Source organism: Cucurbita moschata, unplaced genomic scaffold, assembly GCF_002738365.1.
Source record: "Cucurbita moschata cultivar Rifu unplaced genomic scaffold, Cmos_1.0 Cmo_Scf00066, whole genome shotgun sequence".
NCBI lineage: Eukaryota > Viridiplantae > Streptophyta > Magnoliopsida > Cucurbitales > Cucurbitaceae > Cucurbita > Cucurbita moschata.
The window spans coordinates 624,221-646,376 of record NW_019268582.1 but is presented as its reverse complement, the minus strand read 5'-3'; the positions used below and the strand labels follow the sequence as shown (position 1 = coordinate 646,376).

Here is a 22,156-nt window from a genome sequence, read left to right as displayed (position 1 = left end):
TGTGCCATATCATTTTTCAAGTAAACACAAGACACCCATGTCAGATAAAGACAACATCACAAACAGAGACTGTGGACGTGCATAGGATAGACTCATATTTAAATTCCTAATCCTAAGTTAGAATAGGCCACTTTCCATTTGATTGGTTTAAATTATTATTTTTTTTTTCCTCTAAATTTCAATGAACATAATTTAAGATTCTAGTAAACAAAAGATCCAATTTTATATTAACTTTGCCTAACCTTCAATTTTATATCTAATAAATGAGTTAATTTTCAAAATTTAGAGATCAAATAGATACAAATTTAAAGTTTATAGACTGACTAACTTAAAATTTAACTTTTAAGATTCGAACATCTAACTTAGTAGTAAAAGGTGTATATACTCATTCTCTCGAGGCCGAGGCTCAAATTCTCACGCTCCCACGTTTACTAAAAATTGACTTATTCAGTCAAAGTATTAGTGCCTTTTAAATAGAATGGACCAATATATAAACAAATTGGAGGACCCATTTCACCATGCATTTGAAGATTCAATACACAAACTCGAGGCAACTTGAACTATTGCAAACTCAAAACAGAAACTCTCTCTCTCTCTCTCTCTCTATATATATATATATATATGTATGTATGTATATATACACAACAATAAATAGATATAAAAAGGGAAAACAAAAATGAGGAAGAACCAATTGATGAACACACACACACATTCCATCATCATTTATTATAGCCATAGCCACCCTTCTTCTTCCCTTCAAATGGAAATGCCTGTTTCCCCACCACCTTGGCAGCCATCGGTTGGGAAGCTCCCGTCTGCGATTTCCTTGATGATGGAGGAATTAATGATGGAATGGAGCTCCTACATTCATACATACATACATACATACACACATATTCAAATATATATCAATCTCAAACTCATTTCCTAATCTTTATAATTAGTTTCAAAGAAAGTACCTAACTTCTGGCTTGCTGGCTTGCTGCTTAGGATTATTAGCTGTTTTCTTTGGCTTTGATCCCAAACCTGGAATGCTTGAAGCTTTTGGAAGTGGAAGGCTGGACTGCCAAAGTACTTCTGGCTCTGATGTCTCGCTATTTGCAGCGTCATGGTCATCAGAATCATCAGTGCTGCCCACCTCAAACTGGTTCCTCTGCGCATCAGAATTGTTGAACAGGTTTTCAGAGTACAACGCCTTTGGAGGAGGATCTACAAGAAAATTCGGTTCAAATGTCTCAGAAAATTCGTTTCCTGCAAGGGTTTCATCCCAATTGCTTGAAACAGGTTCTTTCTTGTCATGCTTCGGATTAACAAGTGCTGCGCTCAAGGGTGGCCATGGAGATGATCTTAACATGTCTCGGGGATCTAAGCTTCTTCTTTTCAGCTTTGAGTTATTCAATTTGTTTTGAGCCTGTTGTAGTAACCAAATAACCAAATACAAATCAAGATTTTCACTAATATATCCAATCATACTGATTTTCAATACCTCTGCTGCTGCATTACGAACATCTTCCATTGAGTTGGTTCTATTAACGGACATCTCCACAACACTTTTCCAGCTAGGAAGTGAAGGGGATGACAGGAAAGTTTTCATCCTATTTTTTTCAGGAGAGCTTGATCGAGAATATTGCTCCATTTCACTCTCCTTCTTCGATAAGGCCGCTTTTAGGTTAGCTATCTGGGGAATCACAAATAAAACAAGACACAATAATAAGAAGCATATAAAGGGTGTTTCATTCAAATAAAAAGTAGAAGACCTGTTCCTTGAGCTCTTTCGACTCGGCGTCTTTGTTAACCCGAGCAGCACCGAGCTCAACAGTTGAAACCCTTTCAGCAAACTTTAAAGTACTCAATGTTTCTCCAAGAGCTTCAGGTTCTGGACTTATATGAACAAACATGAGTGTCTTTGCTTGACCCCCTGAGAAGTTATGGTTAGCCAAACATGAGTGTCCTCCAGTCCAAGTTATGGAAGTATTATTATTATATAGGGAGAGGAGACACTCAACAGAGGAAATAACATACCAAGTGAATCTTGGAGCAACTGGGTGAGTTTACTGTTCCTATAGGGAACATGTGCATTCTTTTGAGCAAGAGAGGAAATAACATCTCCCAAGGCAGAAAGAGATTTGTTGATATGTTGTGCCTCTTTCAATCTATCTCCTATTACCTCGGACTTGTCAACCCTTTCACTTCCTGCCAAGTCAACAAGATGCATACACCCACGAAGAATTGCCCCAGATGTCAAATCTCTTCCTTGAACATGAACAGTTAAGCAGCTGCAATTGTTGCATTAATAATTCATGCACATTAGGAAACTCTTACAACACATAAATCTTCATACATTACGAAAATGTACCTATGAGAACGACTGCTTCGATCGTTCATGGCAGTAGAGCACACTGCACGATTATTTTGGCCAATATTCATCAAATTTAGGACATCTGATGTCGATGATACGGGTATAAGGGATGCCTCGGGTACGTTAATCCCATTTTGAGAACTGTTTCGAACTTCCAATGTAATTACCAGTTAAGGACATGCATTATTATAGCAACAGCTTCACCATATGAAACAAAATAAAGCCAAATGCAATGAGAAGGATATCTTCTGTTAGTGGAATCCGTCGCAAGGAGATCCCTTATTTGGTCGTTGTAAATCTCAAGCATCTGAACAGATATGTCATAGCAAATGGTATGTTTCCTTTCTTGTGAAAGAACAAATAAATCACTCAATGCCCTGTAGTTTACACCTAAAGTCTCCTCAGTGAGTTCTGTTGGTCCTGACTGAATTTTTTCCAATGAGATAATGAGTTCTTTTTTCTTCACAAAGACATGAAAATAATCACATAATTTAATATTGGTGCGCTTTATCTCTTACCATGGTGTACGTTTTTCCTGATCCAGTTTGTCCGTAAGCAAATATGCAGACGTTATAACCATCTAGGACTGATCGAATCAAAGGTTGAGTATCTGAAAAAACTTCACCTGCATGAAAGAAAGTTCATTATGCTGAAAGTTATATGATAAGACCATGAAAGAAAGAAAGAAAGAAAGAAAGTTGAACCTTGGGTGGCAGAAGGCCCAAATACTTTGTTGAAACTGAATGATTTCCTTCCCTCTTTGCTGTATTTCGACGGTGACACAATGCTCATACTCCCATCATCAATACGATCAACGGTAGAGGGTCGGTTCGAGTGTCCACCAAGGAATGGTCGAACTCTACAATATACTCTGATATTTCCTGATAGATTGTAATGCATGAACATCATTGTTATATTAAGGAAGTTAAGAATACAAAACTAAAAAAAGCTTGAGGCATTGCAAATGATGCTACCTTTGAGGTCTTGGACTTGGTTATATAGTTTTCGATTTTCTTCGAGAACTTTTTGGTATTCTGAAGCAGCATACGCCACAGTATGCATGCGCTTACCTAATTTAAATGAATTCATAACTTGAGAATACAACTGAAAGGTTACAAGGTAGAAGAATAGTAAAAGAATTTATACCAAGATTATTGAATTCCTCTTGGTACTTCATTTGCAAAATCTGCATTCCTGCTTTGGCTTCATCAAGAGTACACTTCAACATCTACAGAAGAAAACTAAGTTCAAAATCATATATTCCAGAACAGTAATTAACTAACTTCAACAGCTACCTGTATGTTCTTCTGTTGCTGTTCTAGCAGCATCTGTCTTCTCAAAAGCTGGCGTTCTAATTCCTCATTGCGTTCATCAAAACAACCACAGTCCTCTTTGGAAAAACTTTCTTCTTCAGGAAAACACTCTTTTGGACCATTTATATCTTCACAACAACTTGTTGCTTCGTGACACTCTTTTGGACTATTTATTTCTTCACAACAACTTGTTGCTTCATGACACTCTTTTGGACTATTTATTTCTTCACAGCAACTTGTTGCTTCATGACACTCTTTTGGACTATTTATTTCTTCACAACAACTTGTTGCTTCTGGACTACTAATTTCTTCAGGAGCACCACTCGTTTCCTCTTCCATCTTAATCTCTCAAAAACAGAAACTATATTAACAAGAAATTGTTTATAAATTTTCATAAGATATATAAATTCACAGCTTACTGTTTCATCAGCAGAAGTGGTTTGTGGAGGAGATTTATTAGTTACGGATTCTGCCACATCTTCAGGACTTGCCTTCATCTGGGCAGAATGAAATGCCATAAGCACAGAATAAATATGAAGATGTAGTGATTGTATTAGGCCTCAAGGGAGGCTCTATAACGTACTTTGTTCAAGAGGAGGATTGTTGATGATTGTTGGGAGGGAGTCCCACAATGGCTAATTTAGGGAATGATCATGGGTTTATAAGTAAGGAATACATCTCCATTGGTATGAGGCTTTTTGGGGAAGCCCAAAGCAAAGCCACGAGAGCTTATGCTCAAAGTAGACAAGTAAGGAATACATCTCCATTGGTATGAGGCTTCTTGGGGAAGCCCAAAGCAAAGCCACGAGAGCTTATGCTCAAAGTAGACAATATCATACCACTGTGGAGACTTGTGATTCTTAATATGGTATCAAAGTCATGCCCTTAATTTAGCCGTGTCAATAGAATCCTCAAGTGTCGAACAAAGAAATTACTAGTCTCAAAGGTGTAGTCAAAAGTGACTCATGTGTCGAACAAAATGTGTACTTTGTTCGAGGGCTTTAGAGAAAGGAGTCGAGCCTTGATTAAGGGGAGGCTATTCGAGGGCTACATAAACCTCAGGGGAAGCTCTATAGTGTACTTTGTTCGAAGGGAGGATTGTTGAGGATTGTTGGGAGGGAGTCCCACATTGTCTAATGTAGGGAATGATCATGGGTTTATAAGTAAGGAATACATCTCCATTGGTGTGAGAGCTTTGCTCAAAGTGGACAATATCATACCATTGCAGAGAGTCGTGATTCCTAACCAGTACCGCTCACTCTTGAGGTGAAAGGAAAATGATGTATTTTAAATTAAGTATAGATTGCTACTACAAAACAGTGCGGGAAACAGAGAGTATACCATATTGTTATGAGCGAGTAATCGTTGCTCAAACTCCTCCAAGACTTTACCAAACATACATTCCACAATCTATAAATTCCATAAGAAGAAAAAGAAGAGAAAGCTCAGCTCACCATCTTCATAGTTCTAAGAATTAAAAGCTAACACTTACACTTGGGATTTCGTCAATCTGTTTGTTAGAAAGAAGTTGGCAAAGTAGCATATGTAAAGGACGAGAGGATTCCTGCACTCCAAATTGTTTATTAAATTGATTGTAGCAGCAAACAACAACAACATAATAAAAAGTAAACAAAAAGAAGGATGAAAAGCTCACTAACTGCTTCATTGCTAGGATCATCACTTGAAGAGGATTCAAGAGAAAAACTATCAGCAGGTGATGAGGTTTTTGTTAAGGAAGTGGTGGATGGTTCTGAATTATTTTTTGTCACCACATTTTTCTTGGATGTTGGTGATTTAGCTGTTCCAACATATTTCCACACCCCAGTTCCGCCTGCTTGTTTCCAGGTGCTATACGATTTGAGTGCCAGAACAGAGTTCACAACCCTCGTAGATTTCCCTCCCTGAAGAAATACATGAATATGGTTCATCAAGTTACCATAAAAAAGGACCAAGAACTCTACCAAACTTACATGTTCTAGATCAGAGGCTTCAAAAGTTGGCAACCCCATTTCTTGTATGGCTGCAAGAAAATTTCTGACATTTTCGAAGTGTTGATATGCAGATAAGGGTGCCCCATCAGGGATGATTACAGAATCACATCGGCCTTCAACAACCTACTCAAGAACAGGAATTGAAACCAAAAACTAAGATGGAGAAATAGATGAACTATATATATATATATATACCTTTGGTACTGCCCCACGTTGGACCTTATTGAGAACATTGCAAAGAATAATTCCGCTTCTTAATCCAAGCCTAAATTCCTCTTCAGAAGGACATGCTGGTAAGTCTTTTCCACCAACAACTCCAACAGTTTTCCTTAGCCACCCAGCCGCTTCATACCTTCTCAAGGCTTCAAAGTAATATGAAGAACACTCAGTTTGGTTTTCAAATGAAAGACTAATAACATGTATCTGAAGAGATGAGAGAAACAGGAAATGGCGCGCTATCGGGCAAGTACTTGGGTTAGGTTTTTCAAAATCCAGAAACAAAAAACAAAAAATCAAATCATTCCAACACCAGAGATATACATATGATATGGAAAAGAAAAAGAAAACAACGAATCGATTGTGAAAATGCAAATCCCAGAAAAGAAGAAAACCAAGAACATACAGTCTTCTTCAGTTTTCTTCGAAGCCAAATCGATGTTACGAGTACGAACTCCATGCTGTTGAAGAACTTCCTCAATCACAGAAGCAACAGAAAACGGAAAAACTTGCTCTGTTGCCATTACTAACCCGTCAAGAATCCACAGAAACAAAAACACAAAATGAAATAAAATCCTAAGCTACTCCTAACGATCCAAAATTTCCAGAACCAAAATGGGCGTTGGAATAGAAATGATATTGAAAAAAAGGGTCGAAACGAGAGATTAGGAGAAGGGGATGGTTGATTCTGGGTGAAGGATCATTGAAAAAATTGAAGAAAATAGAAAGAGGGAGATTATTGTTTTTCTTTTCTGCCCTTTTTTGTGGTGGGTCGAATGCTTTTTCTTCTCTGCAAGGATCTTCCAACTTTCAGTTTTATGTGTTCGTCAAATTTTGTTGGAGAAAATGGGAGCGAAACAAGTTCCGAGCCTTCCGCGAACAAGATGGCTTAACGGTTTGTGTTCAACGGGTGAGAAAATTTAAAATTCCCAATTACTTAAAATCTTTTTATATTAAAATTAGTTTTTTTTTTTTATCGCCTAAAATTACCATTTTGCCCCTATAATTATTGTTTTCTTTTAATTTCTTCTCTACAAATTTTAAATTTTAAATTTTGTTTTATTGTGTTTTTTTACATATTGATTTTTTTCTTTTCTTATTAACGTGGGAAAGACGACAAATAAGTGCCCTAAAAAATATGTTTAGTAAAATTATTATTATTTGCTTTATTGCCTAAACTAATGTAAACTTATAATTTTCTTCCTTTTTTTAGTTAATTATTTTTTTTAAATTTAATCTATCATATTTAGGTTTAAAAAATATCAAATTTTTATTCATCTACATTTTTCAATGATAAATGTTAAAGGTGATCGATAATATAACATAATATTTAATGAATTAATAAAAACTTAAAGATAAAAATAGGTCGGTCTAAGTCATGTAAGAGAATAGAATTTAAAATATCTTCTAATTTATTATAAATTTCATAGAGAAATTTAATTATTTTTTTTAGATAACTCAACTCAATTTTAATATTAACATTAAAAAAAATTAATTACAGATAAAATTAAAACTTATAATATATATTTTGAAAAAAAAAAAATCAAAATTATTGAGAAACTTGTTTATATAAAAAAAATAAAATAAAATAAACCCATTTATTTAATTGCTTATAAATTAAGCCTTTAACCCATATAGTCGACACTTTCCTTTCTCTTTCTCATGATTGAGTCCACCTCATTAAATTTTTCATTGGAATTAAGAATATGTTATGGCATGCATTTAAATCATTTAAAAAAAAAAAAAACTTTCTATATACTTTAATATTTATTCAACTTCAAAAAATTATTTAATTCAACAAAATTATTTAATTGAACGAAAGTGTTAGATTCTCAAACGACTAACATACCTTTAAGTCTGACTATTAGTTAGTGTACGCTTATACTGAGCATTAAAAAAATAGAGATGAAAGAATAATTGTAAATTATAAGAATAACTCATTCATGATATATGTTATATGTAAATATATTTTGCGATACTTTGAGTAGTTAATTAACAATAAACCCCAAAATTTATACATTTTTGTAAAAAGTAGTTTATGAATTTATTAATTTTGGGATATTATAGATGAATATTACAAGGCCACTAAACGATAATTAAACTTGTATGGGAAGAATAAAACAAAGACTAATTTAATTTTAAATATTAAAATTAAAAAGGAAAATTCAATGACCAATAGAAAACCCATTAAATATTCCAGGACCAATTCATTTTAAAAATATATATATAAAACTATATTTAAACCTGTTTGGAGATCTTCATGATTACAGAAAGATTTTGTACAATAATTACTATATATAAATTCACCTTTGGATATGATTTAGCGATTTAATTATTTTTGGAATTATTTAGTAAATTTTTTTGGGGCAATTTTGTAAAAAGGAAAATTTTGATGGGCGGTTGTAATAAATATAAGAAAGAAAGAAATGAAAAATAATACAAGAATTGGAGTCAATAATTAGAGCAAGTGCTTCTATTTTTTTTATTTTTATTTTTATTTTATAAATTCATAGTATTAAAATATTAATAAACAAATTGCTACATTTTCCCTTTACTCCTTTTACTTCCAACATTTTTCATTTGTACCCTTTTAATTTCTCAATATTAAAATTACTTTACGTGATAAAAGTTGAGGAGAAGGAAATATCCTTTATAAAGGGTGGAAACCTTTTCTTAGTAGACGCATTTTAAAAACTTTCAGGAAAATTAAAAAAGAAAAACCCAAAAAAGACAATATTTGCTAGCAGTGGGCCTGAATCATTACAAATGCACCCAAAGAGAACAATAGACAATATTTACTAGCAGTAGGCTTGGAGCGTTACAAATGGTATCAGAGTTAGACACGAGGCGATGTGCCAGCGAGGAGGCTGTTCCCCGAAGAGGGTAGACACGACGTAGTGTACTAGTAAGGACACTAGGCACCAAAAGGGGATGTGGGGTAAGGACGTTGGACCTTGAAGGGGAGTGAATTTAGTGAAAATCCCATATCGATTGGAGAAAGGAACGAGTGTCCGCCAGGACTATGTACAAGGCTTAGTTTGATGTACAAAAAAGAAATTATTAGATAAAATTGACAATCAATTGGTTAAAAAATTGGCAGAGCACCTAATAATTGAATTGAATACAAACTATATCTTATTTTTAAACACTATGTATGAACACCTTTAGTAGATCCCATCATGTCTAACGAATTTTTTTTTTTTTTTTTTTTTCTACGAAATATATTGGAAAAAGTATGGAAAGTAATTTTAGTTTATTTTAAAAAGTTTTATTAAGGATATAATTGAATGATGTGGTTGAGCATGCATGCACTTAAGATGTAGAGTGTAGGGCAGTGTAGGCTTAATTAAATTAAGGCACATGCCCATATGCTTAGAGGAGGTACTTAATTAAGAGAATATATATATATATATATATATATACATATAAAACTATATTATTTGAACACATTACAAAATGTTTAAGCATAATTATTATGATGTAAACAGAGAAAGAGGCTTGAAATCCAAGGTTGGTTAGTTAATTTAGTTGAAGATTTATTTATTTATTTATTTATCTATTGCTACCTACCTACTAAATCAATCATTCATACATATAACATTATTATTATTATTATTATTATTATTATTTTTTTTTTTTTTTTAAGAATTAGTTCTTAATAGATATAATATTTAACCTTATAAATAGAATTAGTACTTAGCTTTTCTGTTCCATTCTGTACTTTTATTAAAGAATTAGACCTTAAGTTCTTAATAGAGTAGAATACAAATTTAGAGGAATAAGGGAAGCCAATCTCAAAAAATAGGATAGAACGTCCGTTAAAGGTCAACTAAGCAAGTGACTTTAGTATCGCCATGGTTATATTTGATGTTGACACGTGCCCTATGGTTCTGCATATGTCATATATTTAGTATGTGTAAATTTTTTATGAATCGATGACTATGATATGATATGTATATGTTATGATATGTGAATTGTATAAAAATACTTGCGGTACGATGTGTTCAATGATATGTTTGAGATCGGATACAAGAAGGATGTGATAAACATTATGGTTATGATAGATTGATAAAACGATACGATAAGGTTATCTATAGAAAACGATATGGTTATGATAGTTTATAAAATGATATGGTAAGGTCATGTATAGAAAACAATATAGTTATGATAGATTGATAAAATAATATAATAAGATTACGTATAGAAAATGATATGGTTATGATATATTGATAAAACAATACGGTTACGTTATGTAAAAAAAAAAATGTGATTATGATAGATCGGTGAAACAACATGGTTAGGATAAGCTTAGAAAACAATATGACCAGGATATGTATATGGAACGATATGACTATGGAATGTTTACGAAATGGTTAGGATATATGAATGATATATGTATTTATAGATATTGTAATATAATATGAGAATGATATAACATATGTTATGGTACGATAGCTTTAATGAATTGATATAGCTATGATAAGATATGTTGAAGGTACACCCGAGATATGCTATGTGGCTGTTATGATTTAAGATATGATATGATATGTGCATGTGAATTGTTATATCTGAAAATATGGAAATGTTATGAAACAATATATATGTTACCTGAATGATATGATTGACATGCAAAACAATGAACTAGCATGATATACAACCCCGGCATATGCATGCAAGATATGATAAATGATATGATAATATGATATGAATGAAGATGATAGCGGGGTTGTATTAATTGAAAATGGAAAAATATTAGGACCTCATGTATTATTGTGTGTTCATGCATTGAGGGATACCTCTTATCTTTCACGATAGTACGGCTGCGTACGCTACGAGACAGGAGAATAATCATTATGTTATCATAATGTTGTTGTGACGGTCGTTATTCCTAATGGGTGTCCGACATCAACAACTACTAGAGAATGCTAGAGAACGATCATTATGTTATCATAAGTATAACGTAATAACAAGCTAACTTAACTTTCTATGATATTTCCAAGTGATTCCTACAAGTATAACGTAAGAAAAGATTGGGATGGCTACACACTTACTCGGTCGCGTTAGGGAGCTTGATTCAAGTCCTTTCCTTAATCAGGTCCCTTATTGAGTGAACTTTCAAGAATCTTTGGAAATGATACCAGAAATGGTCACAAAAGGGGTTAATTTTTCTTAAATCAAGGCTGGTTCAAAAAAAACCAAGATGTGGTCAATTCAATAGAACCAATCACATCATCATCTTCCTACAGACAAAAGATGACGCTCCCATAGTTTATGTAACGACCCTAAATTTCCACATACTCAGAGTCGCTACTATCGTCTCATGCTCATCTATAATGCGGAAATATAACTCTTACATGAACATAATTGATAATGAAAATTTTCAAAAAAAACGTTTAAAACAACTTCTCTTTTGAAAAACATTGCCATGGTCTTACGTGTTTAAATATGAAATACTGAAATTTAGAGAAACAAAAACAAATACAAAATAATTTAAAAAAATGAAATGCAAAACAACCTATTCTAACTTAAGACTAGAAATTTAAATATGAGTCTACCCTATGCACGTGCCACAGTCTCTGATCGCGATGCCGTCGTCCTCCGTACAAGTGCGCCTCGCCTTTACCTGAAAAATGATGTGGCACACGACCTGAGTATTTCAAAGAATAACTCAGTAAGTGGCCCCACTATAGGGGGCCATGCAAATGCAAACACATGCAATCATGATTTAGGGACCTATCTCTAATCATCTTAGGAGTGGCCTCCAGTCTCGGACAAATTGGATGTGTAGTACTTCCCTACACACGACTCACACGTGCGAGTGTGAATACCCAGGGCGCTCGCACACCCCCTGGACCCTCTGGTCAAGCTAATCTGTAGCGACGTCCGGAGATCAGCGGAACCCCATAGTGTCATGCACCTCATGAACACCCTCATCTGTGTGCTTTCGCACCTGTGCGCATACGCGCTCATCATACGGTGCGCGTCCGCACTCATCATCTCTAGGGGAAGTAACCCTATGCTTATGAACATACAATATGCATGAGGTCCCTCTAAATCCATCATAATGTCTCTTCTGACACAACCCTCTAGTCTCATCTCTTTGTTACTCTAGGTAACACATACTCGTGGATATTTATATTAATATCATTTTCACGCTCTTAGGGTTGTGTCCTATGTCGATCTAACGACATGATGCAATATGGCACTCATCATCATATAACATGCTCAATATGGAAAACATCATCATATTAAGGTAAACGTCACGCAATCATCATACTCATCATATTGCCACAAAGTGCATCAAACATATCAAGTACGACATTCATCAAAATATATAAATACTGAGCACATCATCAGGTATCATAACCCACACATCATCATAAGTGTAACGACCCAAAAAAAAAAAATTAATAATTAAAATAATAATTTTCGGTAAAGTACTCTCCACTAACCCCTCCTTCCTCTCCCAACTATCTCTCCTCAACCAACTCATCAGTCAATATCCGAAATCAGAATACTGGATCATCCGTGGTTCCTACAATGAAGAAAAAAAAAATACAAACAACCAAATTGATTTACCAGGAGAGCTGGAGATTTAATTTGTGGAGAGAGATCTTGTCGTTATTACGGTAAGTCATGTTTCAGATCTCTGATCTCTTTTTCATTTATCCAGATCAGATTTCCTTTTCGTTTGTCTAATTATTCAGAATTAGATCACCAGTTCTTTTGCCAAGTTATTTAGATTTTTGGTTATGATGTTAGGTCATAGAAAAATAACTAGAATAGATGAGGCAAATATTTGTCAATAGAATAAAAGAAAATACAGAACAGATAGAAAAATAAATACAAAATAGAGAGTAAAAGAGAAGAATCGGAACAAAAAAATTAACAGGTAAATAAGAAAGGAAAGAGGAAAGAAGGAAGGAAAGATTTGGAATGAAAATTTATCTGTGAATTTTAGATTTTAACAAAATTAAAGGAAGAAAAAAATAATAAAATACATATAAGATAAAAAAAAAAGATTTGGAAAGAAGAATTAATTAGAATACAAACAAAATATGAGATGACTGTAGAGAGGCAAAAATACTGTTAACAAAATCAAAGAAAAGACAAAATATATATATACATATATGTATATGTATATATATATGTATATGTATATATATATATGTATATGTATATATATATATATATATGTATATGTATATATATATATATATATATATATATGTATATATATATATGTATATATATATATATGTATACAGATAGGAGGCCAAATACGGTAAGCAAAATCAAAAGGAAAGAGAGAAGTAGAAATCAATAAATAAATAAAGAGCAGGAAGTAAAGAGAAAATACAGAGAGCAGGAAAGAAATAAAAGAGAAAATACAGAGAAGGCATACAGAAAAAAAAAACAGAGAGAAGTAAAACAAAAAAACACAGAGAAGGCATACAGAGGAAAAAAAAATAGAAAAGGCAGGAAAGAAAATACAGAGAAGGCCAGAATAGAAAATCAAAAGAAAAAAAAATACAGTGGAAGAGTGAAACAAAAGGGAAGAGTTGGGAGTAAGAATGGATCGGAATCGACCAACAATATGATTAAGTAAGAATCGATTAAAAAAAATTGGTCAAGAATATGTCTTGAACAAAAAAATTGAGAGAAAAAGCAGAGTAAAAGGAGTCAATCGAAATAAAAAATAGAAAATGAAATCTTAATATAAATAGAATCGTTCCAAGACTTTATCTATGCAAAGTCTTTAATGCTCGTATGAAGTTTAGCACATGAACCATTGTAAGAGTTAAAGAATTTAACATGAAATTGATGCCATGGATTCTTATAGGTTGGCTTGGATACAAAGGAAAAAAATTGAACTTTTGTTAAAGATAAATTGGTGACAACGGTATAAGCTAATCAGGTAAGTGGCCTTACTATAGGATAGGCTAAAAATTGTATGAGTTATGATGATGTATGATGTATGATGTATGAGTTATGATGACGTGTGGGTTATGATACTTGATGATGTGCTCAGTATATATATATATATTGATGAATGTCGTACTTGATATGTTTGATGCACTTTGTGGCAATATGATGAGTATGATGATTGCGTGACGTTTACCTTAATATGATGATGTTTTCCATATTGAGCATGCTATATGATGATGAGTGCCATATTGCATCATGTCGTTAGATCGACATAGGACACAACCCTAAGAGCGTGAAAATGATATTAATATAAATATCCACGAGTATGTGTTACCTAGAGTAACAAAGAGATGAGATAAGAGGGTTGTGTCAGAAGAGACATTATGATGGATTTAGAGGGACCTCATGCACATTGTATGTTCATAAGCATAGGGCTACTTCCCCTAGAGATGATGAGTGCGGACGCGCACCATATGATGAGCGTGAATACGCACAGGTGCGAATGCACACAGATGAGGGTGTTCATGAGGCGCATGACACTATGGGGTTCCGCTGACCTCCGGACGTCGCTACAGATTAGCTTGACCAGAGGATCCAGGGGGTGTGCGAGCGCCCTGGGGATTCACACTCGCACGTGTGAGTCGTGTGTAGGGAAGTACTACACATTCAATTTGTCCAAGACTGGAGGCCACGCCTAAGATGATTAGAGATAGGTCCCTAAATCATGATTGCATGTGTTTGCATTTGCATGGCCCCCTATAGTGGGGCCACTTACTGAGTATTCTTTGAAATACTCAGGCCGTGTGCCACTTCATTTTTCAGGTAAAGGCAAGGCGCACTTGTACGGAGGACAGCGGCATCGCGAGCAGAGACTGTGGCACGTGCATAGGGTAGATTCATATTTAAATTTCTAGTCTTAAGTTAGAATAGGTTGTTTTGCATTTCATTGTTTTAAAGTATTTTGTATTTGTTTTTGTTTTCTCTAAATGTCAGTATTTCATATTTAAACACGTAAGACCATGGCTGTGTTTTTCAAAGAAGAAGTTGTTTTAAACGTCTTTTTTTCTGAAATTTTCGTTATCAATTATGTTCATGTAAGAGTTATATTTCCGCATTATAGATGAGCATGAGACGTTAGTAGCGACTCTGAGTATGTGGAAATTTAGGGTCGTTACAATAAGTCATACATCATCATAACTCATATACCGCATCGTACGACATAGTTCTTACAACATCGTAACTCATACAATTTTTAGCCTATCCTATAGTAAGGCCACTTACCTGGTTAGCTTATACGGGTGTCACCAATTTATCCTTAATGAAAGTTCAATTTTTCCCTTTGCATCCAAGCCAACCTATATGAATCCATGGCATCAATTTCATGTTCAATTCTCTAACTCTTACAATGGTTCATGTGCTAAACTTCATGCGAGCATTAAAGACTTTGCATGGATAAAGTCTTGGAACGATTCTATTTATATTAAGATTTCATTTTCTATTTTTTATTTCGATTGACTTCTTTTACTCTGTTTTTTCTCTCAATTTTTTGTTCAAGACATATTCTTGACCAATATTTTTTAATCGATTCTTACTTAATCATATTGTTGGTCGATTCCGATCCATTCTTAATCCCAACTCTTCCCTTTTGTTTCTCTCTTCCACTGTATTTTTTTTTTTTTGATTTTCTATTCTGGCCTTCTCTGTATTTTCTTCCCTGTATGCCTTCTCTATTATTTTTTCTCTGTATGCCTTCTCTATATTTTTTTTGTTATTTTTTCTCTGTATGCCTTCTCTGTATTTTTTTGTTTTACTTCTCTCTATTTTTTTTTTCTCTGTATGCCTTCTCTGTATTTTCTCTTTTACTTCTTTCCTACTCTATGTATTTTCTCTTTTACTTCTTTCCTGCTCTCTGTATTTTCTCTTTACTTCCTGCTCTTTATTTATTTATTGATTTCTACTTTTCTCTTTCCTTTTGATTTTGCTTACCGTATTTGGCCTCCTATAATCATCTCATATTTTTTTTTTTGTATTCTAATTAATTCTTCTTTCCAAATCTTTTTTTTTTATCTTATATGTATTTTATTATTTTTTTCTTCCTTTAATTTTGTTAAAATCTAAAATTCACAGATAAATTTTCATTCCAAATCTTTCCTTTCTTCTTTCCTCTTCCCTTTCTTATTTACCTGTTAATTTTTTTGTTCTGATTCTTCTCTTTTACTCTCTATTTTGTATTTATTTTTCTATCTGTTCTGTATTTTCTTTTATTCTATTGACAAATATTTGCCTCATCTGTTCTAGTTATTTTTCTATGACCTAACATCATAACCAAAAATCTAAATAACTGGGCAAAAGAACAGGTGATCTAATTCTGAATAATTAGACAAACGAAAAGGAAATCTGATCTGGATAAATGAAAAAGAGATCAGAGATCTGAAACATGACTTACCTTAATAACGACATGATCTCTCTCCACAAATTAAATCTCCAGCTCTCCTGGTAAATCAATTTGGTTGTTTGTATTTTTTTTTTCTTCATTGTAGGAACCACCGATGATCCAGTATTCTGATTTGGGATATTGACTGATGAGTTGGTTGAGGAGAGATAGTTTTGGGATATTGACCGATGAGTTGGTTGAAGAGAGATAGTTGGGAGAGGAAGGAGGGGTTAGTGGAGAGTAGTTTACGGAAAATTATTATTTTAATTATTAACTTTTTTTTTTTGGGTCGTTACAGTTTACCTCCACCATTTGAAAATAGAGTTCGTTAAGCTCCCACAGTTGTCCTCTAGAGTTGGTTTGTTTGCCAAGAAGATATTGGAACTAGTTTTATTAAATGAAAAAAAACATGAATATCATGATACACAACGTGATGGGACGTTAAGAGTCACCTTGAACATGATTAGAATATTACCTAGTATTCTTGGATGTCAGGATAACTTTAGGGTACGAGGTGTGTAATATTCTTAAATTTTTCATGTCCTTAGAGTAGCAATCTTGACATAACATCTTGAGCTAATTCATGGCATGCTTAGAGTTCATGATCCTAAAGGAAATATACGTATCTTATTCATGTTATCATATCATCTTCATGAGCACAAGTCATTCATAAGATCATACATGTTATAACATAATTCTTGGGGTTTATGAAAACCTTATGAATTCTTGTAAGGCGGTCTTTGAATCTTGGTTCATATCCCAAACATGTTCTAATCTTTTTAATATCATGTCCTAGGTTTTTTTTTTTTTTTTTTTAATGACATTTCATATCTTTATGTCCTTGACAGCCCGTCCTTTTTTTTCTTGGTACTTAGTCGGAGTGTATTATTAGTCTCATGGGTGATTGGGTTCTTGCTCCATAAAGCACATAGAATAAGTTTCAACATGAATTCTTTAAGCCCTAATCCAAGTATATAAGTCATAAACATGTCAACTTATTTAATGTATCTAATTTACAGTTATTATTTTAATATTTAATATTATCAAATATAATAAATATATTATTATTTGTTAATATACTTAATATATTAAATATTAATTTAAATATTTTAAATCAAATATATTTTTCTCTCCTTATATTCCTTTCAACTAAAGTGACCTTTTGTGTTACTAAAAAGTTAGCAAAAAGATCTTATGTACTTACATATTAATAATCTTCCATGATAATAAATAAATTAATTAAAAAATTTAGTTAATTAAATTTTCGTCGTTCTTTTATAGATTTAAAGTTGTATTTTTATGCATCACAGATCAAGTTGTGTCCATTAATATAATCATTACAAGCAAGTCGATCTTTCACGAGTTATTCTGTCACAACCCGATTTTCATGTTGAGTCATGACAAACTTGTGAAAATATATGGTAAATTCTTTTGTATTCTAACACAAAAAAATAAGTGCATTTAATTTACAAATCCAAATTAAAATTTGAATACATTGGACTCGATAAATAAAATAACTTAAAATATTAAAACAATTAAAACACAGTGACTCTTTATGACAGCAGCTCCAGATTCACTTCCATTCTCTACTAACTCCTGATTGGTACTTAAAAAATATAAAAGAATATGAATGAGTACAAAGATTCAGTAAGTAACCTACATTTTAGGCTCTTAATCCTATTCTTAGAGTGTGCTAGGGTATCATACTCTTTCTTGACTAGTTCCTATTAGTTTTTGTTCTTGAGTTCTTGTCCTGGTTTTATCCAAGGACCCTAGTTTTGGGTTTTGAGTTATTAACCCTGATTCCGTTATAAGGATCTTAGTTCTAAGAGGTTGTTTTTCTTAGTACTGGATCTTAATTCATGTCTTTGTCCTTATTCTTATCCTTGATTTTTGTTTCTTGCGTGGTACTTAACCGTCTTCGTGTCCTTCATGAACTTGACTTATGTAGTAGGGCATAGTTGTAAACATAATTGGTTTAGAACATCAAGGTCCATCCATAAAGCTTGTTTCTTGTCTTAATTCATGACTTTGGGTAGCACAATGATTACTTGGAAATCAAATGCTACTTATATTTTCTTATTGACCCCTAGGGTAGCATGTTGATTGCTTAACAATTAAAACTACCTGAAATTTACTTCTTTGTTTTTGGCAACATCGTGATCAAAGGTTGTCTTAAAGCTTATCTTGTGGTAGTATTCCGATTACAAAAAAAAAAAAAAATCATGAGCTTACCTAGAGCTCTTCTTAACTTAAGGTCGCCACCTAATTACTTAAAAAATAAGAGCTATCATAATCTTATCATGAGATAGCATCGTGATTACATAAAAATCAAGATCTAACCTTGAGCTCATCTTGAAAATCGAGTTGTGACACTACTAGCCCTCACATTGTCATAGAACGGTAAGGAGTGACCCCATAACCATCATCACCGTATGGAACTTCACCTCTCCTAGAAGTGAATTCATGATTTACAGTGAGCCGGTGAGGTGTAAGACCCAACCAAAATTAAGACACTTAGTAAATTTTAAGGAAGAGATAAATAAACTAAGCCATTAGATAGTTACGAAAATGCCCCTTCCATTAGATTTTCTATAGACTCGATTTTAAAATATACAAACAACCTAAAATATATAAGATATATTAAGATATAATCGTTGGATTGAGCTGAAATTTGAGTACGTTCAAGAACACTCAATCTTCTTTAGATCCAATAGCGAGAATTCAAATTTAAGGTCAGCAAACTCCTAATTAGAAGATATTTTCGACAAAAATTTCAAAATTTTCAAAATAAAATTCAATTCAATTTTGAAACGACCAAAGACATTACTAGCTTCGTCTTTAGATAAGTTGTGTGGAACCTCTTGGAACAAGAATCAAAGTGGTAAGAGTTCTTAAAACTTATAAATAAACCCTTTTTTTTTTTTTTTTTTACCTAGACATGCTATTCCAATTCGAGTAGCCATAGTAGACCACCCGAGGATTTTTTAAAATCCTATTGGAGCCTATGGGCAATGTTGTCTCCAAACTATTCTCAAGCGATTGTTAGCTACTCGAGGTGTACAGCTTCGCACCTTCAATAAGGGAGGGGAGGGGGTGGAGTCCGTAAAAGGAGACTCAACCTACTCCCTTTGTCTAGGGCTTCCCCTGTCTAGGGGCGCAGCTCCTATTCATTCGACTCAACGACTCTATTCCCTATTTTTTAGGTGCTTACAAGCAGTGGGAGGAGAGACCAGGACTCTGACTGCGTGCCTGTTGAAGAATGAGCCGGCGATTTTTCGTAAAGATCATGAAAGCTAGAAGGGTCAGGAACGATGGTAATCGAAGAACGTTCTTATCGGTTCAATTTTTAATGAATTTGGGAGAAACACCAAATTCTTTGTGGACGTTCCATAAAACTTCAATCGAAAGATACAGCAATTAATGTAACAATCGGGAAAAACAAGATAAAATAGTAATAATAATAATAATAATAATAATAATAATAATAATAATAAATAAATAAATAAATAAATAACTAATAAAAATATTAAAAAGAAAAAAAGAAAAAAAAAACATTTGGTAACAGATGCTTTCACCTTCCTTCAATCTCTCACCACTCCTTCCCTAAAAATAAATCGAGGAATAAATCAGGAATTCTTTTCTGGAAAGATTTACTCAGAATTTCTTCGTTCCTACCAAAACAAATAGGAAAAAAAAAAACAAACAAAACAAAAGGTTTTAGCAGATTTAGTTGGGAGGAGATATGTCATTTAAAGAGGTCAGTAGTCCTATGTTAAATCTTCCTATTAAGTAATATTAATTTGGTTACAATTATTTAGTTTTGAATTAGAGATTAAATGAAAAGAATTTTGTATGAATTTTAGGAAATCACAAGCAATTATATTTTAGATCTCCTAAATTGTTTAGATCTCTTGAATTGTTGCAATCATTTAGGTTGTCAATAATTTTATATGAATTAGAGAAAAAGAACTTAACCAAAATGAATCGATTAAATTAAAAGCTAAGAATATAATTGTTAACTAAATCAAAAGGAAGACAATAAATTAAAAGCTAAGAATATAATTGTTAACTAAATCAAAAGGAAGACAAAGAAATAAGAAAAAAAAACTAAATAGAGATGGAAATGCAGAATACTGTTAACCTACAAGAGAGAAAAATAAAATAAAACGGAAAGATTTAGAAGGAAGAATAGATTAACAAAATTGACCAATAATATCTCCAAAATAATTACAGTGGAAGATGGAAGATGGAAGATTGAGAAGAGATTTGGTTGAACATAATTTTTAAAAAATAAAACAGGAAACATAAGAGAGCAAGGAACTCCATCAAATTTCGTCTAACAGGAAATATCAGAATTTAAGAATGACCCATGTAAATTAGAGAAATAATTTTATAGAGTTCAAACTTGAAAATGATGTCATGGGCTCACATAGGTTGACTTGGAGTTCAATGGACTTTCATCAAGGATAACGACAGAATCGAATTTTCATTAAGGATATATTCGTGACAACGACTTAAGCTAACCAGGTAAGTGACCTTACTATCGGCATGGTTATATTTGATGTTGACACGTGCTCTGTGGTTCTGTATGTATCATATATATTGATATGTGTGAATTGTCTGTGGATCGATATGCTTCCTATATGTTATGTTATGTTATAATATGTGGTTTGTATGATAATAATTATGGTACGATGTGCTCAAGGATATGTTTGAGATAGGGTACGAGAAGGATGCACAAAACGAAAGGTAACGATAGGAGTAAGATACGTTCATGAAACGTTAGAGTTAGGTTACATACCGGAGTGCTATGGATAGGAGAGATTGATGAAAGAATACGGTTAGGTTATGGGTAGAAAGAGATAGGTTTGTGATAGATTGATAGAACGATAGCGTTAGGGTACGTTCTTGTGACGATATGACTAAGGTACGTCACGTAATGATATGTCTATGATAGGTATAAGAACGTTAAGGATATGGTAAGTTAGAGAACGATATGACTATGAAGTGTTTACGTTATGACTTGGTTATGATATGATACATTGTATGCTAGATTATTGTGCTTAAGTACGAAATCATGTGAACATGAATGTATGTTATTCATCCTGCTTAGTTGATGTGATATGAATGCATGTGACGATGTGTGGCCCTTGTACGATTATGACTTGTTGTATGAGTATTGGAATGTAACTGAATGAATTGTATGACATGAAATACGATAAATTGCATGATACATAACCTCGCTAGGAATATGTATGATATGTAACGAAATGAGAATGAGAATGACATGTAAGCATGAAAACGTGACACGGGGTTATGTTCATTAAATGATGACTGTAGGACTAGTGGGACCTCATGCATATTATGTGATCATGCATTTAGGGGATACCCCTATCCCATCACGAGGGTACGGACGCGTACATCCAAATGGCAGGACAACGATCGTTATGCCCTGCATAGCACTGCCGTGACGGTTTTAGTTTTAACGGGTCCCGATGGGCCCCTAGAGCATGCCCACCGACTAGGGACAGTGGCCTAGCGGTGTGTGAATTAGCTGGTGAGCCCATACTCGCACGTATGGGCTGCATGTAGAGTATATGGTACACGTCCACAATTACTTGTTAGGATTACATCGTAGGGAAAACGAAACGAAATGAAATGAAATGAAACGAAACGAAACGAAATGAAATGAAATGAAACGAAACGAAACAAAAGATAGGTCCCATCATTTCATTGCATGTGATTGTTGCATTTAACCCCAATAGTGGGGGTCACTTACTGAGTATTTCTTTAAATACTCAAGCCATGTTCTACTACATTTTTCAGGTTAAGGCAAGACATTCCTGTACGGCTGACGACGGCATCGCAACTTGAGATCATGGCACATGCATAGGATAGTGGCATTTATTTT

General features: G+C 33.5%; 1 protein-coding gene across 2 annotated transcripts; it reads right to left on the bottom strand.

Moving 5' to 3' along the window:
* Nucleotides 1-468: 468 nt before the first annotated feature.
* Nucleotides 469-6,772, bottom strand: LOC111437749 (kinesin-like protein KIN-14I). 2 transcript variants are annotated; one of them, XM_023075805.1, is made up of 19 exons: nucleotides 6,286-6,772; nucleotides 5,859-6,025; nucleotides 5,643-5,786; nucleotides 5,331-5,573; nucleotides 5,165-5,236; nucleotides 5,014-5,082; nucleotides 4,092-4,169; nucleotides 3,655-4,017; nucleotides 3,506-3,587; nucleotides 3,334-3,429; nucleotides 3,064-3,240; nucleotides 2,878-2,984; nucleotides 2,605-2,783; nucleotides 2,357-2,518; nucleotides 2,023-2,276; nucleotides 1,758-1,918; nucleotides 1,487-1,678; nucleotides 960-1,411; nucleotides 469-861 (listed from the first exon to the last, which is right to left on the bottom strand). In XM_023075805.1, exons 1-19 carry the CDS (start codon nucleotides 6,401-6,403, stop codon nucleotides 720-722), a joined length of 3,258 nt encoding a protein of 1,085 aa, XP_022931573.1. In that variant the 5' UTR covers nucleotides 6,404-6,772; the 3' UTR covers nucleotides 469-719. The 2 variants fall into 2 exon arrangements, with proteins under 2 accessions (XP_022931573.1, XP_022931574.1); XM_023075806.1 differs by having other exon boundaries at nucleotides 3,655-4,011.
* Between the last annotated feature and the right edge of the window lie 15,384 nt (nucleotides 6,773-22,156).

Bases quoted from the DNA above. Each gene is read 5' to 3' on its own strand.
- LOC111437749 (XM_023075805.1), bottom strand. From the start codon at position 6,403: ATGGCAACAGAGCAAGTTTTTCCGTTTTCTGTTGCTTCTGTGATTGAG. The intron at 5,574-5,642 runs GTAAGTTTGGTA...GTATTTCTTCAG, and splicing joins AAGCCTCTGATCTAGAACAT to GGAGGGAAATCTACGAGGGT. The intron at 3,588-3,654 runs GTAGCTGTTGAA...TTTCTTCTGTAG, and splicing joins AGCAACAGAAGAACATACAG to ATGTTGAAGTGTACTCTTGA.